Here is a 19653-nt window from a genome sequence, read left to right as displayed (position 1 = left end):
ATAGCTTAATGACTAGGTCTTTAGTATCAGATTTTAGAAGATAAAAAGATGTTGTTCATACGGCTATTTATTCAGTAAGCCAAACTTTTTCACATCATGGCACACATAGAAAATATATACATATGAAACGATGACCAACCCTGAGGGCCAAGGGGATCAACCTAATACTTATAACCATTTTCTGACCACAGCATACCAGATGGGAAACCTTGATATCAGCTCTCCATAATATCCAAAAGCATAATGGTTTTTGAATGTTTCTTTATAAAGATAGGTAAGAGAGTCCAGGCATGTGGCTTTCTATAAACTGACTCAGTACTAGAAACTAGAGTAATCAGTAAGCAGTATGTTCTTTAAAAGAGTGCTTCACTCTCTTACGTCATCCAAGCTTTTGGTAGAAAATTCAAGTGTAATGAACGCAAGGTTGTTGATTGAAAGGGAAGGCTTATCCTTTACTTTGCCTGTGAGTAATTGGCAGTGATTTTTTTTAATGCCAGCACAAGAGCCTGAAATATTTTTCTCAGTTGCCCATCTGAGTTGGATTTCAAAAAAACTTAAAGTGGGATCACAAGTGTTTTCAGATACCTTCTTTTGATGAGCTCACACCTTTTATAAAGTATTTAAATATTTTGGAAGCCTTAGGGTTTGGCACTACCAAATATGGACAAGTCGAAAGATTAAGAGGTACTGAGTACCCGAGCCACCAGTCTTCTGTGTGTACCATCAAAATAACCTTAACAAAACTCCTGTAAAGTCACTTACTTTGAGTATGATGGTAACATGGCAATCCCGGTTGGATGATCAAATGCTGCCCTGAGTAACAGAATCTTAGCATGTTGAGGGATATCAACCCACTAGGTATTTAAAAAGGCATGGGAGAAGCTGTGATTAGGGATTTGCTATGTTAAGATTCGACTATTATTTTTGATAGTGCTGGCTCCCATGTGTAGTTGTTTATTCCACATGTATGTATTACAATAGTGCTTATCTTATTTGCTGAGGCAAGACGGCCTTTATCCAAGTGCTTTTAAAGTTGTGTCACAGTATGGAGATACACGTTCTAAGGTTTCACATAAGAACAGTTCTATATTAATTCATTTAAGATTTTCTGTCAGCCCTCCCAGTTTTCACATGAAAGAAGGACTCTTTAAAGGAGCGTTTAAAGTTTGAATAGTGACACCTTCTAGTATCTATTTATGGAATAAAAAATTAATGATTGGTTAGTGTATAATTTTTTAAAATCCTATGTTTTTTATAGCTAGCTTCTCTCATGGGACAATGGTCAATCTAGATGTGTTTCCAAAGTTTGACCCTGACTCACATTAAGAGAGATTTTATGTTACCATCTGGCATATACTTGCATGCAAGTACACTCAAACCCAGGCACACACACACGCACACACCCGTGTGCCATGAAACAGTAGTTACCCTCACTTCATGTGATATTCTCTGACATTTCTTTTTCACTTCGTTGGTTATTTTAACCCATTTAATTGGTTTCATGGCCCACTAATGTTTTGCAGCCCATGGTTTCTCACCTTTTTCACAGGGCCCTCTATTGTTAAATTTCAGCTGCTCTAGTGATAGGGGCTGAGTTTTGTCCCTCTCTCCATCTATAAAGATATATGCCCTTTTCTCCTGGGATTCTGGTAACCCTGAGCTTCCTCCAGCACACCACTCAGCTCCTAAGGCCTTGGCACATACGTAATAAGAGTAATTGTACTTTGCCTATGAAGACTTCTCCATATCTTGAATTCAGTGAAAAATTCTAACAGAGATTATATCTATCAGTATATTCCTAAAGATATATTGAATGTACAGAAATCTCCCGGATTGATCCTAGAGCTTTCTCAGTTGTTTGAGAGGTCTTGGACACCATATGATAAAGATTTTAAGATTAAGTGGATCAGGAAATAAAACGAAAGTGTAGTATATTCTTGGGTTCAAATCTAGCCCTAGTCTGAAAAGAAGGTTTCAGGTCCCATCTTTGGAGAAAAGGGATGTCAGTGCCCCTGCCTCTGCCTGTATACATGGCCGGAAAAGGCCCCAGCTCCGCCAGCTTCTCTGCAGTTGTCGTGATTGACTTAGGACAGCTTCCCCATGTGGAGGTCCTGCAGAGTCCCTTCCTAGAGAGGAGTGAGTCAATACAGAGTCGTCTTTATTCTAGTAACCCAGGCACTTGATTTGCTACCTGCAAAAACTTGTTAAGACGTCTGTCTCTTCTCTAAAATTAGTCCTGAGCAGTTGCAGTGGCAGGGCCCATTCTTGTGAACCCTGCCGTCTGTGCTGTGTGCTGTGACAAGGAAAAGGCGTCGTCCAGTGGTCGTGTACGTAATTGACCTGGGCTCTTGTTCATGGGTCTCCTCCCTAAAGGTTCCGAGTCGCATCAGCACCGGCCCAGTGGCAGTCAGTAGGAGATTGGCTAAATAAAATGTGCCACATTCATAGGATCAAGCATATGCAGCCGTTAACAAGTTAATGTTGTTAGTTAATATCTAAGAATATGAAAAATACTTCCTAATGCATCACGAGATGAAAAAGGCTACTAAACAGTATGTATGGTATGGATCCCTACTATTTTTAAAATAATAGCATGTGTGTTTGGAGAGGAAAAATCAAGGCTAAACATCAAAATGTTACCTTGGGAGAGTAGCATTGTTACTAGTGATTTTTCCTTTAGAGGTTTCCTATATTTTTCACATTTTTTGCTTTGGTTGTTTTATATTTGTAGGTAGAAAAGTCAACAGATATATTTAACAATCCCTCTTGCAGTGTTTCATCCATTTAAAAATAACAAGGGAGCCTAAAAATAATATAAAGTATACTAAAACGTTATACAGTAAGGGTCGGGGGGCGAGAAAAACAGGCAGCCCAACAACCAAAGGCCCGGCAGGTTTAGAGGCAGGGGCTGCAGGAGAGGGCATCAGGCCCAGTGCAAGGGAGGGTGACGGTGCCCGGCAGGGCGTCTCCAGCCCAGACCCCCGGGGCAGCCTCCCCTCCCCCTCCCCAGACACCCCGGCCTTGGCAGGCGCTCCCTCCCCTCATCAGGCAGCCGTCTGCCACAGGGCACTTGTCTTGGACGTAATGTCAGTGGACTCTTTAATTAGGCTGGCAGGCCTCTTGCAGGCATTTACCTTTTACTGTCTACATGGGTTTCCCAGGCAGCGGGAATCGTTTACCCCGGAGAGAATGCCGCCTCAGAAAGCTGCCGACATGAGGGACTTGCCCCTGGGTGGTTTGTGTTTGTACACGAGACACACGAGGCCCTGGCCCTGTCCACCCCTCCGCAGCATGACGGTGTCCCCCAAGAGGTGTCCGTGAGGGAGGTTACTTTCGCTCCACCTGGCCAGGGGCCTGTCAGTGCAGATCGTTGTGAGACAAAGGACAGAAAGAGCCACAGGCCTCTCACCTCCCGGGACACAGACCCTGCCTTCAGGCAGGCCTGCTCCCAGGGCACAGCCTGGTCCCTGAATTATATCCACAGCCTGCTCTGCTGGAAGCTTCCTCGGGTTTAGTGGAAGAGCATTGAGAGCTGTCAGGAGATAGGGGCTGTTCTGGTGGGTCTGTTAGCATGAGGGGCCCGGAGAAGGAAGACCATTAGTAACTCTAGAGTGTAGTGTCCACGTCAGCAGTTTTCAGTTGGAGGAGGGGTCAGGGTTCCCGTGTCTGCAGTCACCTCCGTGATCATCTGCCACGTGAGGTTCCGCGCCGGTCCCTGCCTGCGGGTCTGCAGACCTGACGGCGGCCATCTCTGCAGCCTCCGTGACGAGCACCTCCAGCCCCAGATGTGTTCTGTTCCGTCTTTCCGCTCAGTCCATCCTCGGCAATCACGATTTCCCCAAGGCTTCTGGATTCTGAATTCCAAGTTTCTGACGTCAGTGTTGAAGACAGAAGGCAGCCACATCTGGGGTTTGGTTCGCTCTGCTGTCTGCCAATACTTCGGCAGCGCTAGGAGCACCCGGGTAAATGTGGAGGACTGGGTAGCTCATTTATTGTCGTTTTTATTCTAACAGTCATTATTTGATTATTATATGCTAAGCCTGTGCTGAGCGTTGTCCTGGTACTTTCTCCTTCCGCCCTCAGCACAACAGATGAGAGTCAGGGACAACCCCCAGGCAGCAGTCACGGCTGAGGGGTGTAAGCTTTCAGGGCTGCACATGTGAGAGCTGTGTGTGAGCTGCAGGGCTGCATTTCAGACCCAGGACTGCCTGTGCTCGCAACCACCGAGCCCCGCATCTTATCCCAGAAGTCCGCGCTTGTTTGCACTCCAAAGGGTCCTAGAGCAATATGTGCACGCTTATATGATTCTTCCAGGAGAAGTCAGAGAGTGTTAAAGAGAATCTAAAGTCCCCACTTTGGCGGTGACCTCCTGCTTCTGAAATGCCGCATCTCCCATCTTCCACTGCAGACAGCCTTCCAGGAGATGCTGCAGGAACCTTGAACCAAATGTGGGCTTTCATTCTCAGAGAACGCCTGCCTGAAACCCCTGCCTCCTTCCTGTCCTGGTCCCCTGGGACGGACAGCCTTAGACTCCAAGACAGGAAGCTGGGGGCCTCTCACTTCTCTGCTCTGAGCCCTGACTCACCCCCCAGTCATCAGCGTCCTGCTCCGCTCTCTCCTGGGACACACACAGTCCCTCCTGCCACCGTATCTGGGCCTCTTCCCATCCCTCCGAAGCCCTCACTATGTCCAGTGCAGGGAGGAGTCCCGTGTCCTCCCCTCCTGCCCCGCTCATTTCTCTGCTGATTCCGCGTCTCAGTGCACATTCTCAGTGGTCTGGGCTGCCCTCACCAAAAGGGGCTTTGCGGTGCGGGTGGTGGCAGACAGCCCAGGAACCCCGGATGCTGGCTGTGGACGCGGGACAGCAGGACTCGAGTCTTGTTCCGCTCCGTAATTGGCCTTAACGGAAGACTGACAGCTACACAGCTCTGGATCACTTAAATGTGGAGATCTTCTACTAGAAGTACAATTTTTTTCTAATGGGACCTAATACTTGGTTAATTAAGACTACCAACTGGGGACTTCCCTGGTGGTGCAGTGGTTAAGAATCCACCGGCTAATGCAGGGGACACAGGTTCGAGCCCTGGTCCGGGAAGATCACACATGCTGCGGAGCATCTAAGCCCGTGTGCCACAACTACTGAGCCTGCGCTTAGAGCCCACGAGTCACAGCTACTGAAGCCTGCACGCCTAGAGCCCGTGCTCCACAACAAGAGAAGCCACCGCAATGAGAAGCCCGCAAGCTGCAACGAAGAGTAGCCCCTGCTCGCCGCAACTAGAGAAAGCCCAGGCATAGCAACAAAGACCCATCACAGCCAAAAGTAAATAAATTAATTAAACAAATAAAAAAAAATACCAGCTGCCTGTAAAGTTTAACCTTGAAAACACTGCTACTTAGAGTAATATTCTCTAAGGGTGATTTTGTGGCATTTGGGGTATCTGCGTTTTATAACACCTTAATTAATTTCCTTTTGTTCCTTTTATCACCTCAGATGGTGATGTATTTTTTGAATTTGCTGGTATTTCAGATTCCACCTGGAATCAGGGAGAAGGGAGGTTCTCATTCTGTGTTCTTTCAGCTTCTTAAAACAAGCACCAGAAATAAAATGTCTCATTCAGTGCTTACAGGTAATTATGTCAGTGATGCGTAATACGGAATCAAGTCCACTTGTGCTTTCTGTGGCTTTTTTTGGCTGTCCTGTTAGTGGCCAGAGTGGAAGATTTGGTCCTGGCAGAAAAATAACAGCTGTGACTCAGAGCTCCAAAGGGACAAGTGATGGACCAGAAGATGCTGTTTCAAAGTGAGCTGGTTTCTGTCAGGCCTGCCCTGTGCAGGTGTGGCAGCCAGCAGCATCGTGTGTGGCTCGGCTGGGCTGCGGCCGTGGCGCGTTACCGATCCTTCCTCCCTCTCCATCTCCCTCCCTCTCCCTTTCCCATCCTTCTTCGCTTCCTGCCCTTGGATTGTTTGCAGTTTGCATCAAGAATATAGAAGGAAAACAAAGAAAAACACAACTATTCAAACCATAAAACTAATTTAATTGTGGTAGATAAGTTTCAAATTTGACTTTAAACTTCCTGAAGCCAAAGATAAAAGAGGAACAGAATCAGCTATGTAATTCTCACTTTCGGGAGGAAGGAAGTATATCAATTCTTAGGAAAAAGTTCAGTGTTTCTTAGTACTTAATTCTAAAGCCTTTGTACGTGGGACTTCATATAGGGAGCACCGAGAGAGAGTGGGGACCAAAATTCTTGGTCATCTTTTTGTCACAGAGGCAGAAAGGATTCCATGTGGCTGCCCTTTAGTAAGTGGAGGACTGTCATACAGGACTGGCCTCTCCCCCCCCGGGTCTCCTCATGTCATGAGCTAGCGTTCAGGATGAATCCTACCATGTCACATGCTGTAGGCAAAGATTGGGCTTTACTGGGGCAGGGCAGGACTCTCACCAGACCAGGGGCAGCTGGGAGAGAAGTGAAGGCACAAGCTCCCCCGTCTGCCCACATCCTCAGGGTGGCCTCTCAGGAGCGCCAGCAGGATGAGCCCGTGACTCAGTGGAGGAGCCGCCTCCCCACTGGCTCTTTGCCCTGTTACAGCTCAAACACGCGCTTGGCCCCAGGCTGGCTTTGAGTCTGGGAATGTCAGCTGCTCAGCACCCGGTGACCTTGGGCTGTGAGATGTTTCAGCTTCCCCTGCCTGGACAAGGGTTCTCCAGGCTACGGGAAGTGGAGCTGGGGCACAGTTTCCTCCCCTCCCCACCAGAGTCAGCTTCCAGAGGCCTCTGAGACCGTAGCACTCATCCCCGCCCCCCCCTCCCCGAAGAACTTCAGGTCATGCCGGGTGAAAATAATTCCAAGAGAGACTGTGATGATATGGTTCAATTATGTGGGTGACTGGAGGTCCTTGACCCATGGAGAGAATTTGGGGATACCTAAAGAGATAATAACTGCATGGCCTTCAAACGGTGTCCTGGAAACATTACTTTGCTCAGGTTACCATATAGGAGTTGTTAACAGTTTGAAGTTGTACTTTCTCCAGGGGTCTTTGTTTCTGTCTGAGAATAAGTCTGTCTGTTCTAAAAACATGATGAGTAGTTGCTACAGTTGATATCCTAAAAGAGGCTGCCTGGCAAAATGAAAAGCCAGGCTGCACAGGTTTGAGTCTGTGTTCTGCCCTTTCCTAGCTTTTACTTGATTTCTCTTCCTCTCAGTTTACCTATCTGTAAAATGGGATGTAACAGTGCTTACCTCATAGGGTTGTTTGGAGGAATAAATGAGTTCACGTTTCTAAAGCTTTAAGTAAGTGTTCTGTGTGGTAGCCATTGCTGCTGCTGTTAAAACTAGGAGCTTCGCCTAGATGGAGACAAGGTCTTCGACACACAGAGAAGGACTTAAACAGGAATGCCTCCAGGAAAACCAGAATTCCCTCAGCGACGTTTTCATACCCGAGTAGGTGCTGGACTCACTGCCTAAGGCTCTGCAGCGTGGAGCTCTGTGAGATGGCTGCCCTTGGAAGTGTTCAAGGCAAGTGTACCGCCCACAGCTGTGGAAAGACCCTAGTCCTGCTCCCACAGAGGACCTGGTTCAGAGCTTTGTGGAGGTCTGGTGACGGGCAACACGGATGAACTAAAAAGTTTCCACAGTAGTTAAAGACACTAAATTATAGAATAATGTTGTTTTACAAAACAGTTGAAATTAGAAAAATCCCTACCAGGGATAAATTTTATAGAATAGTTAATATAAAGACATTTTTTCCAATATATTCTGGATCCAACCAGAACCAACTATCTTTTGAGAGCACTGCTGACTCTTGAGTGTATCATCAGTGTGGTGAAGAAGCTCGTGTCTCTGGTTCGTCCAGGCCTTCAGCTGTAGATTGGAGTAAATTACGTGGGGTGAAGACAGAGCCCAGGTACAGAGCTATTTTACAGACTTCAGAATCACTGCTCATTCAGGAGATGTTGCTGCTATTTTTCCTCTTGAGAGTCAGCCCCTACAGCTTGGCGTTTAATTAACTCTTATCCATCAGAGCCCAAAGCCAAGGAAGAGTCAGTAAAAGTTTCAAATTATTTTTGCCAGCCTTTGACAAGGGGGTAGGTGGTTGGGTAACGGGATAGATTTTCCTGCAGGCTCCTGTAAAATGCGGGTGTACCCCGGACATATTACGGGTTCGGTTCCAGACCACTGCCATAAAGCAACTATCACAGTAAAGCCAGTCACACAAATTGTTTGGTTTCCCAGTGCATATAAAAGTTATGTTTATACTATAGTTTATTAAGTGTGTAGTAGCATTATGTCTAAAAAATGGTACATATCTTAACTAAAAATACTTTATTGCTAAAAAATGCTAACCATCATCTAACAACACAGGGTTGCCACAAACCTTCAGTTTGGTAAAAAACACCAAATCTGTGAAGCACAATAAAATGAGGGCGGCCCTTTGTGGATGGTGACGCCCAGACACACAGTGTGTCAGAAGGGAGGGATGGTCAGTGAGAGAATAATGTCGTATACACAAGGACGTCATTGCCCTTTGAAAAGCTGTATAGAAAACTGAATTTTGAATGTATTGAAATTTTGAATTTGCCCACATTAGATTATAGCCCAAGGAAGGATTTTATATCAAATAAAAACTGAACATTTGGACCAAACCTATTAGTTATAACTACTTGACAGCTTCAGCTAAGTGCTTTGATTTTAGCCTATTAATCAGATGAGCTCTAAGAGGGGATTTTGCTGAGTCACCTTGAAGTAAAGTCAGACCCAGAGGCAGTGAGCTGGGGGTTGAGGAAGGAGCTGCAGGGCAGGTCCTCCTGCCAGAGTGTGTGGGGTGTGTGTGTGTCTCCGGGCTAAACGGGGTTAAGAAATGGTTTGGGATTAGCCAGTGCAGGAAGACTGCTGTTCTTCATTCTTCTACTGCGTATTGCGCTGTTACGCTGCTGTGCAGTTGTATTCTACTAGTATATGCTATTACGATTCTTCTACCAAGTCACCTCTTTCTGTATCGAATAGCATTAAATATCTTCTGCGTTTCCTTCCTTTAGACCGCTGCTCTTCCAGACAAGTGAGCACGTGGCCAGTAGCCCTGCACTGGGGGACATTATTCCATTCAGCATCATTATTCAGTTTTTGTTCACAAGAGCACCCCCTGAGCTGAGATCCCCCTTCCAGGTAAGGAAGTGAAGAATGTGCCGCTGCCCCCGCCCCCCGCCTCCGCCAACTGAAGGTGCCCGGCCTTCTCCTGCCGTACGTAATCTCGGATTCCTGTCTCGGCAGCAAATGCCTAAGGAAGGAAGAAAGATTCCCACTGCCCAGCCCCTACTTTCTCAGCAGTGTAAAAATTGCCTGCTGCATCTAGAATTAGCCCTTTAAATAATAGTGACACAAGTAATTTAGGTTCATAAAACTTTTTTTTTTGTTTTGTTTTGTTTGTTTTGTGGTACGCGGGCCTCTCACTGTTGTGGCCTCTCCCGTTGCGGAGCACAGGCTCCGGACGCGCAGGCTCAGCGGCCATGGCTCACGGGCCCAGCCGCTCCGCGGCATGTGGGATCCTCCCGGACCGGGGCACAAACCTGTGTCCCCTGCATCGGCAGGCGGACTCTCAACCACTGCGCCACCAGGGAAGCCCCATAAAGCTTTTTTGACGGAGGCTCCGTTTACTTTTCTGACCCACCTTCAATTGGCAAACCCAAAAGGCTCTTTGGGAGTCAGGAAAGTGCCCCGAGGGCCATGCCGCCCGCCTGTGGGCAGGTGTCTGGCGTCATTTGACCCCGGGAATCCCTGCGAGCCTCTCTGAACCCGCGCGTGCTGTCACGGGATGGGATTCACCCTCTCTCCTCTGACTGTGTTTCCACCCTGCAGAGGGCCGAGTGGTCCCACGCACGCTTCTCCCAGTGGCTGGATGACCATCCCTCTGAAAAGGACAGGCTCCTCCTCATCAGGTAGAGCCGTGCGCTGCAGGGGCACCCGCCCAGGGCGTGGGGGATGCAGGGGAGGAGGAAGGAGAGGGCCCGGGTGGGCGTGTCCACGTTGTGCTCCCCCGGGGCAGGCGCCTCACCTGCTGGAGCGCCACTGGGGGCCACGTCAGGTTTTGCTTTCCGTGTCCTTCACATCCCCTCTTGTGCTGTCCCGTGCCTGATGCACCCCTAAGAACCATGCACTTCTGTTTTGAAAACCAACCTCAACTATGAAGCGACTCCTTGTCACTTCTGTCACGTGGGGCAGTTACTGAAGTCGTGGAACGCACATGGGAGTAAACGTGATACTGTTATTAGTAGAAAACAAGGACACCCAGCAGCCTAGTGCCTCTCAGGTGTATTTATGCACGTGTGCGCACACGTGCAGACACGCCCACCACCCCCCGTACACCCCCGCCATGCCCAGGGTGGGATGCTTGCACTGTCACATACGACTTACTCAGCATCTCTCTTCCATCAGGACTCTCCTTTGAAATTTCCCTCACCAAAATCTCCAGAGACCTCTTAGCCACCAAATGCAGATGTTTCTGTTCTCACTTTTTCACTCTGACCACCACTTCCTTCTTGAAACTGCTCATCAACTGACCGCTTCCACTTATTTTTATTGGTACTCACCATGTGCCAGGCCCTGAGGACACAAGGCAAACCAAGACAGGCCCTGCCTTCTTGGATCTTCCGTGGCACCTCAGTCATCTGTTTCTGTTCTCATCTCTGTGGCCATATTTTCCCTCAGTCTCGTTTGCTGAACTGTCTTCTTTTGTCCACTCCTTAAAGGCCATCATTTCCCACAGTGTGTTCCTGGCTCTTTTCCCTTCACGTTCGATCTGTACTTTGGTTCCCAGGTGAGCTCACCCAGACGTATGACTCTAGTGACCTCTTCTGTCCTGTGGCTCCAGGTCTGTGGTGCATCTTGGTTGCCCAGGGCCTCAGGCCAGCAAACTTGCTATCACATGTCATCACTCAAAGCCCCACAGAAATCTCAACCCCAAAATGCTGAAAGTAAATCATCTTTCCTTTCAAACGTGCTCATTCTCTTAGACTCACTTTTTTTTTTTTTGTAAACTTTTTATTTTATATTGGAGTATAGCCAATTAACAATGTTATGATAGTTTCAGGTGCACAGTAAAGGGACTCAGCCATACATATACGTGTATCCGTTCTCCCCCAGGGCTCCCCTCCCATCCAGGCTGCCACATAGCATTGAGCAGAGTTCCCTGTGCTGTGCAGTAGGCCCTTGTTGGTTATCCGTTTTGAATACAGCAGTGTGTACATGTCGATCCTAAACTCCTTAACTATCCCTTCCCCCCACCCTTCCCCTGCCAGCCCCATAACCATAAGTTCATTCTCTAAGTCTGTGAGTCTGCTTCTGTTTTGTAAATAAGTTCATTCTTATCATTTTTTTTTAGATTCCTCATGTAAGGGATGTCATACGATATTTCTCTTTCTCTGTCTGATTTACTTCACTCAGTATGATCATCTCTAGGTCCATCCATGTTGCTGTAAATTGCATTATTTCATTCTTTTTAATGGCTGAGTAATATTCCATTGTATATATGTACCACATCTTATTTATCCATTCCTCTGTCGATGTAGACTCCCTGTCTTGGTTGGGGTGTCACTGTCACCTATATCCAGCCAAGCTAGAAAACCTTTAAGCCATCATTCAACGCCTCTGTCACCCTCATTCTCCAAAGCCAGGCAGTTGTACCTCTTAAATCACTTTGGAAGCCATTCTCAGCTCTTCCAGGGGACCCTAATGCTCTCAGCCTGGGGACCAGGGCACCAAACCAGCCTTCGCTTGAGCCTAAGAGCAGGGGATGAGTTGGGTTCTCCAGAGCCAGCCTGGGGCTCATGTGCTGAAGTGGTTCTCGGCTGTGTTTGCACCCAAGGGTTCTCGGCTGTGTTTGCACCCAAGAGTCATTACGGAGCTTTGAAAAATCCAGGTGTCAAGGCCACACCCTGACTGCCTCGGAATTTCCGGGGCTGGGAGCCAGCACCGGGATTTCTTAAAGCGGCCCGCGGCTCCGCAGCACAGCCGGGGCTTCACAGCACAGTCACCAAGTGCGAGCCCACCCGCCTCCACTCCCCCTGCCGCGGAGGAAGGAAGCCGTGGGGGTCGTGGAGGAAGCCTCAGCCAGCCAGATCCGGGAGCGGCGCCGAGTCCTCAAGCGTGGCAACCGGCGCCCAGGGGAGCGCCCGGCCCTGCCAGTGGATAAAGAGGAGGGTGGCCCGCGCCCCTGCTCTTCTTCCGTGCTGGCCGCTTGTCCTCTCAGCTCTGAGTATCTGAGCGAGGCGCGGGGCGGGACCCGCGGGGAAGCTGTCACCGTCAGTGCAGCGTCTGGTTAAACTGCCCTCAGAAGAGGCCCCAGGTGTGGACGGGGGACTCGGCCGGGGCTGGTGTGGGGCTTTGCGGTGCCCTCCCCGAGTCCCGTCGACTCGCTCAGCTGCAGCCCACTGGCTAGTACAGGAGCGCGCAGGGCTCAGTTGATGGAACAGGGCGCAACTTTGTCCTCTGACGAGTGGGACTGAGCTCACCTACAACAGTTGTCCTGCTGTGGGCACATCACAAACCTGCTTCCTTTTGCTTCTTTTTAAAAATGTCTCCCGAGTGATTTCATCGGCAGTGCTGTTGCTGAGCCTATATTTAGCAACCGAAAACCATGCTCAGAAATGCTGTCAAGCTTTTTGAATCAGGCCTGTGCATCACGCCACGCATGGCTGATACCAGAGCCTTCGGTCCTGAGCAGGGAATGAAGCCCTCCTCGGGGGCTCCAAACCCTGCGCTCCTGCTCCGGCCCAGGCTGCTGGCAAAGCAGGAAGCTCTGTCCTAGAGAACGTTCTTTCTTACCTGTTATTGCAAAACTGATTTTATCCCTGCATACTGAAGCACCACTGGATGAATTTCTCGCCCCTGTAGATAAACCCAGGGTGAGTAATGCCCTTTAAATGTCAGTAAATTTGTTTTAGCTTTGGGGGCAAACCTTGTTGTAGACTCACCTCCTCCCGGCGCAGTGTGTTAAGTCGTCAGAAGTAGGGCACGTCGCGAGGGTATAGCAGCTGCCGCTGCGGAACAAACAGCAAGTAATGACCTCTCTTCTGCCTTCCTCGCTGCTTCCTTTTGACACCAGACATTTCTCTAGAGCTTGAATGGATCCTAGTCAAGTTAATTTTAAAAGTGGAGTGATCAGTGACTCCTGGGGCCGAGCGGGGTAAGTGGGGAACACGGTACCTCCTGGCCCCTGCCAGGCAGGCATGTGCGCCCTCGGGGGCGAGGCGGCAGCCTGGGGAGCTCCTGGGGGTCTGCAGGTATTGAATACGTTCTCGGCAAAGATGAAGACTGAGGTTGTGATGGGAAGATTTCTCAAGTTCCGCACAAGAGGTAGGACTGGCAGCATACGCACCAACTCTTGACATTGGCAGTGGGACGGCAACTCTTCTGACTGTGGCCTCTTCTTTGTTTTTCCTGAGTCTCAGTAGGGGAACACCTTTATGGTGTCAAAACTGTTTACAGACTTTATTTGCTTATTGGTACTTTTCACCTGTACAACCGTCAGACAGTTCTCAGTGCCCCGTGCATCCTTGGACCCCTTGCCCTCCTCTGGGCGTCCAGGGCCCACAGGCTGGGAGCCATTCCCTCAGCTCCTCCACTTCTGCAGAACCACGGGATCCCTGTTGTTGGAGGGGGAAGTTTGGTCTCACAGGAGCTGGTGTTCCTATGGCGCGAGATGCCTTCCAGTTTTGGGAACTGGGTGCCTGAGGTGAGACCCAGGGGAGGATGGAGTCAGGGGAAGGCCTGCGAAGGCACATGGTAGTCTTCTAAGTCATCTAGGTACCTCTGTACTAAGCACACTGATAGGTCCTGCCTGACAAAAATCAATTTTGTGTGTTCCGTAAAATCCTCCACTTGGTTAGTTTATATCACATTGGGCAGCGTTGCCGTGTTACCACAAACCCTCCCTCTACTAATTGTTTGCACGATTCCTATACTAATTTCTTTTTTCAATAAGGGTGACTTTAATAATCTTCCTATTTTGGATACAAACCAGAGTTGAGACTCTTACATAATGCTTGGCCCGACTTCCAAGAAAGCTGATGTTTTGCTCAAGCAAATGAAGTAATGTAATAATTGCTTGAAAATCTTGCTCTGATTTTACGTGGGAGGGCAGCTTTAATCTTTTTTCTCTCCGTAGTTCTGATGGTGTTTTTGACGAAAACCAAAAACACAAACCAAACTCATTTCTGAACTTTCTTCCACATATTGTCTCTAGTTTTATGTAATATCCTTTTGAAAGCAGATGAAACTGCTAAGTGGATTTTTGTCCATTGATTAGATAAAAATGACTCTGACCCATTCATTGCAGAACAATTACAGTTTCTGTGAATTTCAGTGCATTAATTTCTTAGAATGATACATTTACACATTGTCTCAAAGACAGTTGGAGCCCTTGGGGGTTTCTCTACCTTGTGTGAATCTGGAGGGACTCCATGTTGGGAGTGGGGCGTTTGCCCAGGATGCCATAGCGACTTAAATAGCATTACTAAAAGAAACAAGTTTTTTCACAGAGAAACGGCTTCATCTAAGGCTCAGCCCTGACACGAATAAGGCATCTCACAGGACATTGTTCTTTAAGGGCATTAAATTCCATTTTGCTTGCCTGTACTTTTGAGGATCCCTGCACTCATGCTTCTTTTATTTACTTTCTTCATTGCTTTTGTCTTTTTCATTACAGTTCTGTCTTCCTGTATCTAATTCACTTTTTTAATTCATTCACCCTGCATTTGGCAAGCACTTAGGTCCTGGGGCTACATAAATGCAGAAAACAGCCCCAAGCCTCAGAGTTGGTACATATTAAGAGGGAAACTAACCCACACACAGATCCTTACACGGCAATGTGGTCATGCACGGTAGAAGCGTACACAACTTGCTCCAAGGACATGGAGGATGAGGCCATCAGAAGCGCGGTGGGGAAAACCGTACTTGAGTGCTTCCTAGGTTCATAGATGTACTTTGAAGAGAGCCAGGTTCTTCACAGTACGATCCTTTAACTCTCATAACTAAATCATGTCGGTATTCTTCCCACTTTGCAGATGAGCAAATAGGCTCAAGATATAGCCCAGATCACAGAGCTAGGTCGGGGGGCGGGGGAGGCAGAACCTGAGGTACCAGCGGTGCTTCTTAACTAAGAGCCTGCCAGGCCCCCCAGAGCTGGTTTCTGGTTTGATTACTTTAGCGTGAGTAGTAAAGTATTAACTTCACTTGAAGCCAGCCTTCAGGGATCCGTCCCCAAATGCTGGGGTCTGGCTAAGCCACGCTATTGGTGCAGAAGTCCCAGACCTTTCCACTTTATGTGACTGCACGGTGGCTTCAGCTTTGTGCTGCTGAGTTAGGAAAGGCTTTATCAAAAACAAGGCATTTGGGCTGGTCCTCTGTAAGAGCTCTACAAGGAAGAAAGCGGGGAGGGGCGTTCCAAAGATGAGGACCCTTAACGATGAAGCTATGTCTTGCTAACAATGAGACACGCCAGTGTGGTCGAAGGGAAACAGGCCCTTTTTGGAGCCCAGCCTTGTTAGGCAGAGACGTCTTTCTTTCAGAGTGGTATTTGCACAAGCATCTTTCAGAGTGGTATTTGCACAAGCACCCAGGTCTCTCAGGGTTGGGCTGAGAGTCACCAGTGAGCTGGATGGAGCTGCTCTGTGTCGGTAACACGAACAACGGAAACTAATAATTTGAGGGTCTTCTTAGGGCAGAGCAAACCGTCTGGAACCCAGCAGTTGCACAGCGTCGGGGGAGGTTGTTGATGAAGCTGGTGTTCGGTGGGGTCGTGAGTGGAGACACTGCCCCGACGGCGAGAGGGCACGGCAGGTCACGGACCTCAGGCGGCCGTCTCTGGCTGTAGTGTGGCAGGTCCTCTAGTGCAGGGCTGATGGCACCAGGGTGACCGCCACCTACGAGGCTACAGCAGCAATTAGGGCACGATATGGCAGGGTTCAGACTGAAGCTAAGGGGAGAGGAGGGACCGGATGTGGTAACGTGGGGTAAGTTAAAAGGACTTGAGAACTGGTAGGTGTAGGACTAAAAGGGAATTTTAGATACAGACCCTGGGGAGATGATCGTGTCCTTTGCTGAAATAGGGGAAAGGGCAGAATGCTACCCTTCACCTGGGTTTTTTTACCCTAGGTTTGTTTTTTCCTTTTTTTGATATTTTTTAGACCAGGTTTAGGTTCACAGCAGATTTGAGAAGGCACAGATTTTTCCCTATGTCCCCTGCCCCCACTGCACAGCCGCCCCCATTATCAACATCCCCTCCTCCACAGTGGCCTATTTGTTACAGCTGGGGCACCCACCCGGACATCACGGTCACCCAGCGTCCACAGCTTACACTGGGGCTCACTCTCGGTGTTGTACGTTCCATGGGTTCTGAGAGCCCTAGGTTTCTGACAGGTGAGTTTGAGGGAGACCTGGAAGGATCAGATGAAGATGTCCAGAACAGAGATCGGGAGGGAGGTCAGGGCTGGAAATAAGAGACTGGAGATGCAGTTGTGTATGAAACATGGCAGTGGCTAGCGGGGTTACAGGGCGCTGTGGTGTGAGCAGAGCTTGACACGCGCCCGGCAGGTATATCCCCTGCAGTGGAATGAAAATAACGGCCAAGCCTGACAGGATGCATATTTTCAGTGTTTGGGAGCAAATAAAAGTGAAGAATTAATTACATGTTAGATGGGCCTTGAGACAGTATGTGAGCCGAGTTATGGTATTAACTGCCATCTTTATGGAAATGCTCTAAAGAGTGTGAAAGTTCATGGCTATGACAAAAAATTGTTTTACTTGGAACTTAGATAGACCAATAATGAAAAGTATGCATAAACAAACAAGCACAGGGCTGGGCCTGACCTGTGGGCTGGTTTGCTGAGCCCCCGATCTAATTCATGAGAACATCATAATCATACCCTTGGCTAAATTCAGACTGCCTTCTCGTCGCCTAACAGGCCAACAGTTGGAGCCTAAGAACAATTTATCCCACTTGTGGTAACAGGATTACAAAGCCCTGCCAGTGTCAGTGTGTGCTGAGCGAGGGCCCCGCCTCCGGCAGTGCCATGCACGATGCACAGTGCAGGGCGCCCCCTTGTGAGCTCGGCGCGTCGACACAGGCTGCGCTTGGCTCCGCAGAAGTCTCTTCAGTAGGAAAGACCACGAAAGAGAAACTGGGAATCTTAGCCGCCAGAGGGCCTCCGACTGGGTGATGAGACCACTAAGTGCAACGCAGGCTGAAAACCGTGCACAGCCCTGCACCTTGACCACAGGAACGCGACCAACGAGTGTTTGAGGGCTGGTCGACTGGGCGAAGCAGTTCCAGAAATGGGCTTTCGGGTGTTGGCATCCTCCGAGCTCTTTTATTTCATTTGTATAATTTTCTGATCCTTGTTTTCTTTTGGTTTTCAGGGGTGCCCTGGAAGCTTATGTTCAATCAGTTAAAAGCAGAGAAGGCAAAGAATTTGCACCAGTTTATCCCATAATGGTTCAACTGCTTCAGAAAGCTACGTCTGCTCTTCAGTAATCATGTGAAGTATTTCTTAATGTCCGTTTTGTGCCAACCCATCCAAGGTTGGCAGTTAAACTAACACATACTCTAAAGGACACCGACCATCTACTATTTTAAGAATGTAATTGAATTTTCTGTATTGCCTGTTGATCTTTCCTGTTTACCCCTGAAGCCCTTCTACCTTACATAGCATAAAATGTCAAAACGGATTCATCACCACCACCTTCCAACTCTGTGGACCTGATTTTTTCCAGAAAGATACCAAACTCTTGTCTCTCCTCTCAGGCTTTTCTGTGAGGCTATCTAAAACTTCTTTCCCATCACAGAGTCCCCGCTGCTTCTTAAGGGATTCGACCAACTTATAGTAAGTACACTGCTTCTCCCCAACTGGCATTCTTCCTCACTGGATAAGTAGGTAGCCCAGTGGTTTCCATATTTGGTTGCGTATCAGACTCACTGGTAGAAGCTTTAAAAAACCCCGATGCCCAATTTGTACCCCTTATTAACACATATGGGGGTAGGAGCCAAGCATTAGTATTTAAAAATATATATATCCTGAAGTGTTTCCAAGGTGCAACAAAGTTTGGGAACCACTGGCATATCCCAAAGCTAAGATGTAGGGCTAACTGTTGTTTAACTGTGTCTTACTGTATCTTTAATAAAGATAGAGCAAGGCTGTCTTTACACTCTTGTGTGTCATTTTATTAAAAACAGACTTTCGAGGCTGTTCAACTTTGTAACAGAGATGCCAAGTTAAAAATAACTTTTACTCTACAAGGTTTCTTATAAATACTAGGTAGTCTAGGTCCTTAGTTTTCTATTGCCCTTGCCCTGTCATTGACATTTTATTTTAAATTTAATGTTTAAAATCCCATAAGCCACTTCTAAGATATTTTCCACCATCTCCTGAACCTGTTATTCCGATGACTCATTCGTAAAGTTCAGTCAGGATCAATCAATCAGTGGAAGTCAGAGATAAATAATTTTTTTCATTTTATTTGAAATAATATACAAGAATATAGTGTGCAAAATTTAGGGGCAACATCATGAAGAAGTGTAATGAACTGAAATTCCATTTTACAGCCGTGATTCCGAACCAGAAACACCACTGGGTAAGTAACATGAACAGCCGTGATTGTAGCTCAGAGCCTAAGCAGCTGTACTGCCACTGTGTCTGCTCTCACTGTAGACAGCTGGAGGGAAGTAAAGTGCACGTGTTGCACTGCCTAAGTGCGGAGTCTGCCCCCACCGTAGAGATACGATGGCAAGTACGACACTAAGGTATGTGGCTGAGGAGACACAGGACACAAGGTTAAAAATACAATGGTGTCAACTGTTAACAGCACCATTTCAGTGACTACGCCCCAACGCTGTCCACTAACGTCACCTGGGCCTGGGCTGTCTCCATCGAGCACGGGGTGGGTGCTGGCACCTGGCGCGTCCACTCAGCACGCTCCGGGAGCCGCGGCAGGTGGCTCTCAGGCTGGGACACTGACACCATCCATCTGCCCCCGTTCCGGCAACCTCTTGGCACTGGCCAGACTAGGAGCCCCCGTGTTTGGCACAGATGCTGAGCCATATGGTGGTTGCTCAAGGAAAGGCCAACTCCCGGCTTCTGCTTCACTCCATTATGTATACAATACAGATTAATAAGCAGTAAGGAGCCAATGTATAAACAGCAGTTACATATTTTTAAATTCCCCCTTTGTACAATTTAAAATAAAACATGTATACACTTCTCCTCTCTTTCTACTGTACTTTAGCACCACAGGATATCAATTTTCAAGCCTATATTACCTGATAGACATATATGAAGTTTGGAAGAAAATAAGGCAATTTGGTTTACAATGTTGATAGTTTTAGCTTACTTAATGCTCTAATGGAGAAAGCAAATCCTCACTCATTATTAAATCATTTCAAGACTCAATGCTATCAGTATCTTACGGTCACACGGACTCAGGACAAATGGTGAGACCTTGATCTTCTTAAGTCCTTCCGTCAACAGTCAATGTTTATGCAAATACAGACTTAAGAACATAAGCATCCTGGTTTAATGTTGTTGTGAGCCCTGTGGAGATAAAATTAATAACTCAGTGAATGTGTACAAATCAACACATAGTAATCCTACAAATGAAAGCTAAG

General features: G+C 47.8%; 2 protein-coding genes across 5 annotated transcripts in view; one reads left to right on the top strand and one right to left on the bottom strand.

Annotated features, from left to right (window-relative positions):
- The window catches only part of COG5 (component of oligomeric golgi complex 5), a 273181-nt gene extending 254986 nt beyond the window's left edge, over positions 1 to 18195 (top strand). The window contains exons 20-22 of the mRNA XM_082632836.1: positions 9038 to 9164; positions 9855 to 9934; positions 17412 to 18195. Of these exons, the coding sequence (XP_082488962.1) occupies positions 9038 to 9164; positions 9855 to 9934; positions 17412 to 17526 (322 nt within the window). The 3' untranslated portion in view covers positions 17527 to 18195. The remainder of the gene's footprint in view (positions 1 to 9037; positions 9165 to 9854; positions 9935 to 17411) is intronic.
- Positions 18196 to 18281: 86 nt separating this feature from the next.
- HBP1 (HMG-box transcription factor 1) overlaps positions 18282 to 19653 on the bottom strand; it is a 32449-nt gene continuing 31077 nt past the window's right edge. For all 4 annotated transcript variants that reach the window (XM_082632837.1, XM_082632839.1, XM_082632840.1 and 1 more), the window contains one exon: positions 18282 to 19579. In XM_082632837.1, coding sequence (XP_082488963.1) covers positions 19562 to 19579 — 18 coding nt within the window. In that variant the 3' untranslated portion in view covers positions 18282 to 19561. The remainder of the gene's footprint in view (positions 19580 to 19653) is intronic.

The sequence above is a fragment of the Mesoplodon mirus genome (assembly GCF_964341445.2).
Source record: "Mesoplodon mirus genome assembly, chromosome: 9".
Lineage (NCBI taxonomy): Eukaryota > Metazoa > Chordata > Mammalia > Artiodactyla > Ziphiidae > Mesoplodon > Mesoplodon mirus.
This window is presented reverse-complemented; position numbering and strand designations above follow the sequence as displayed.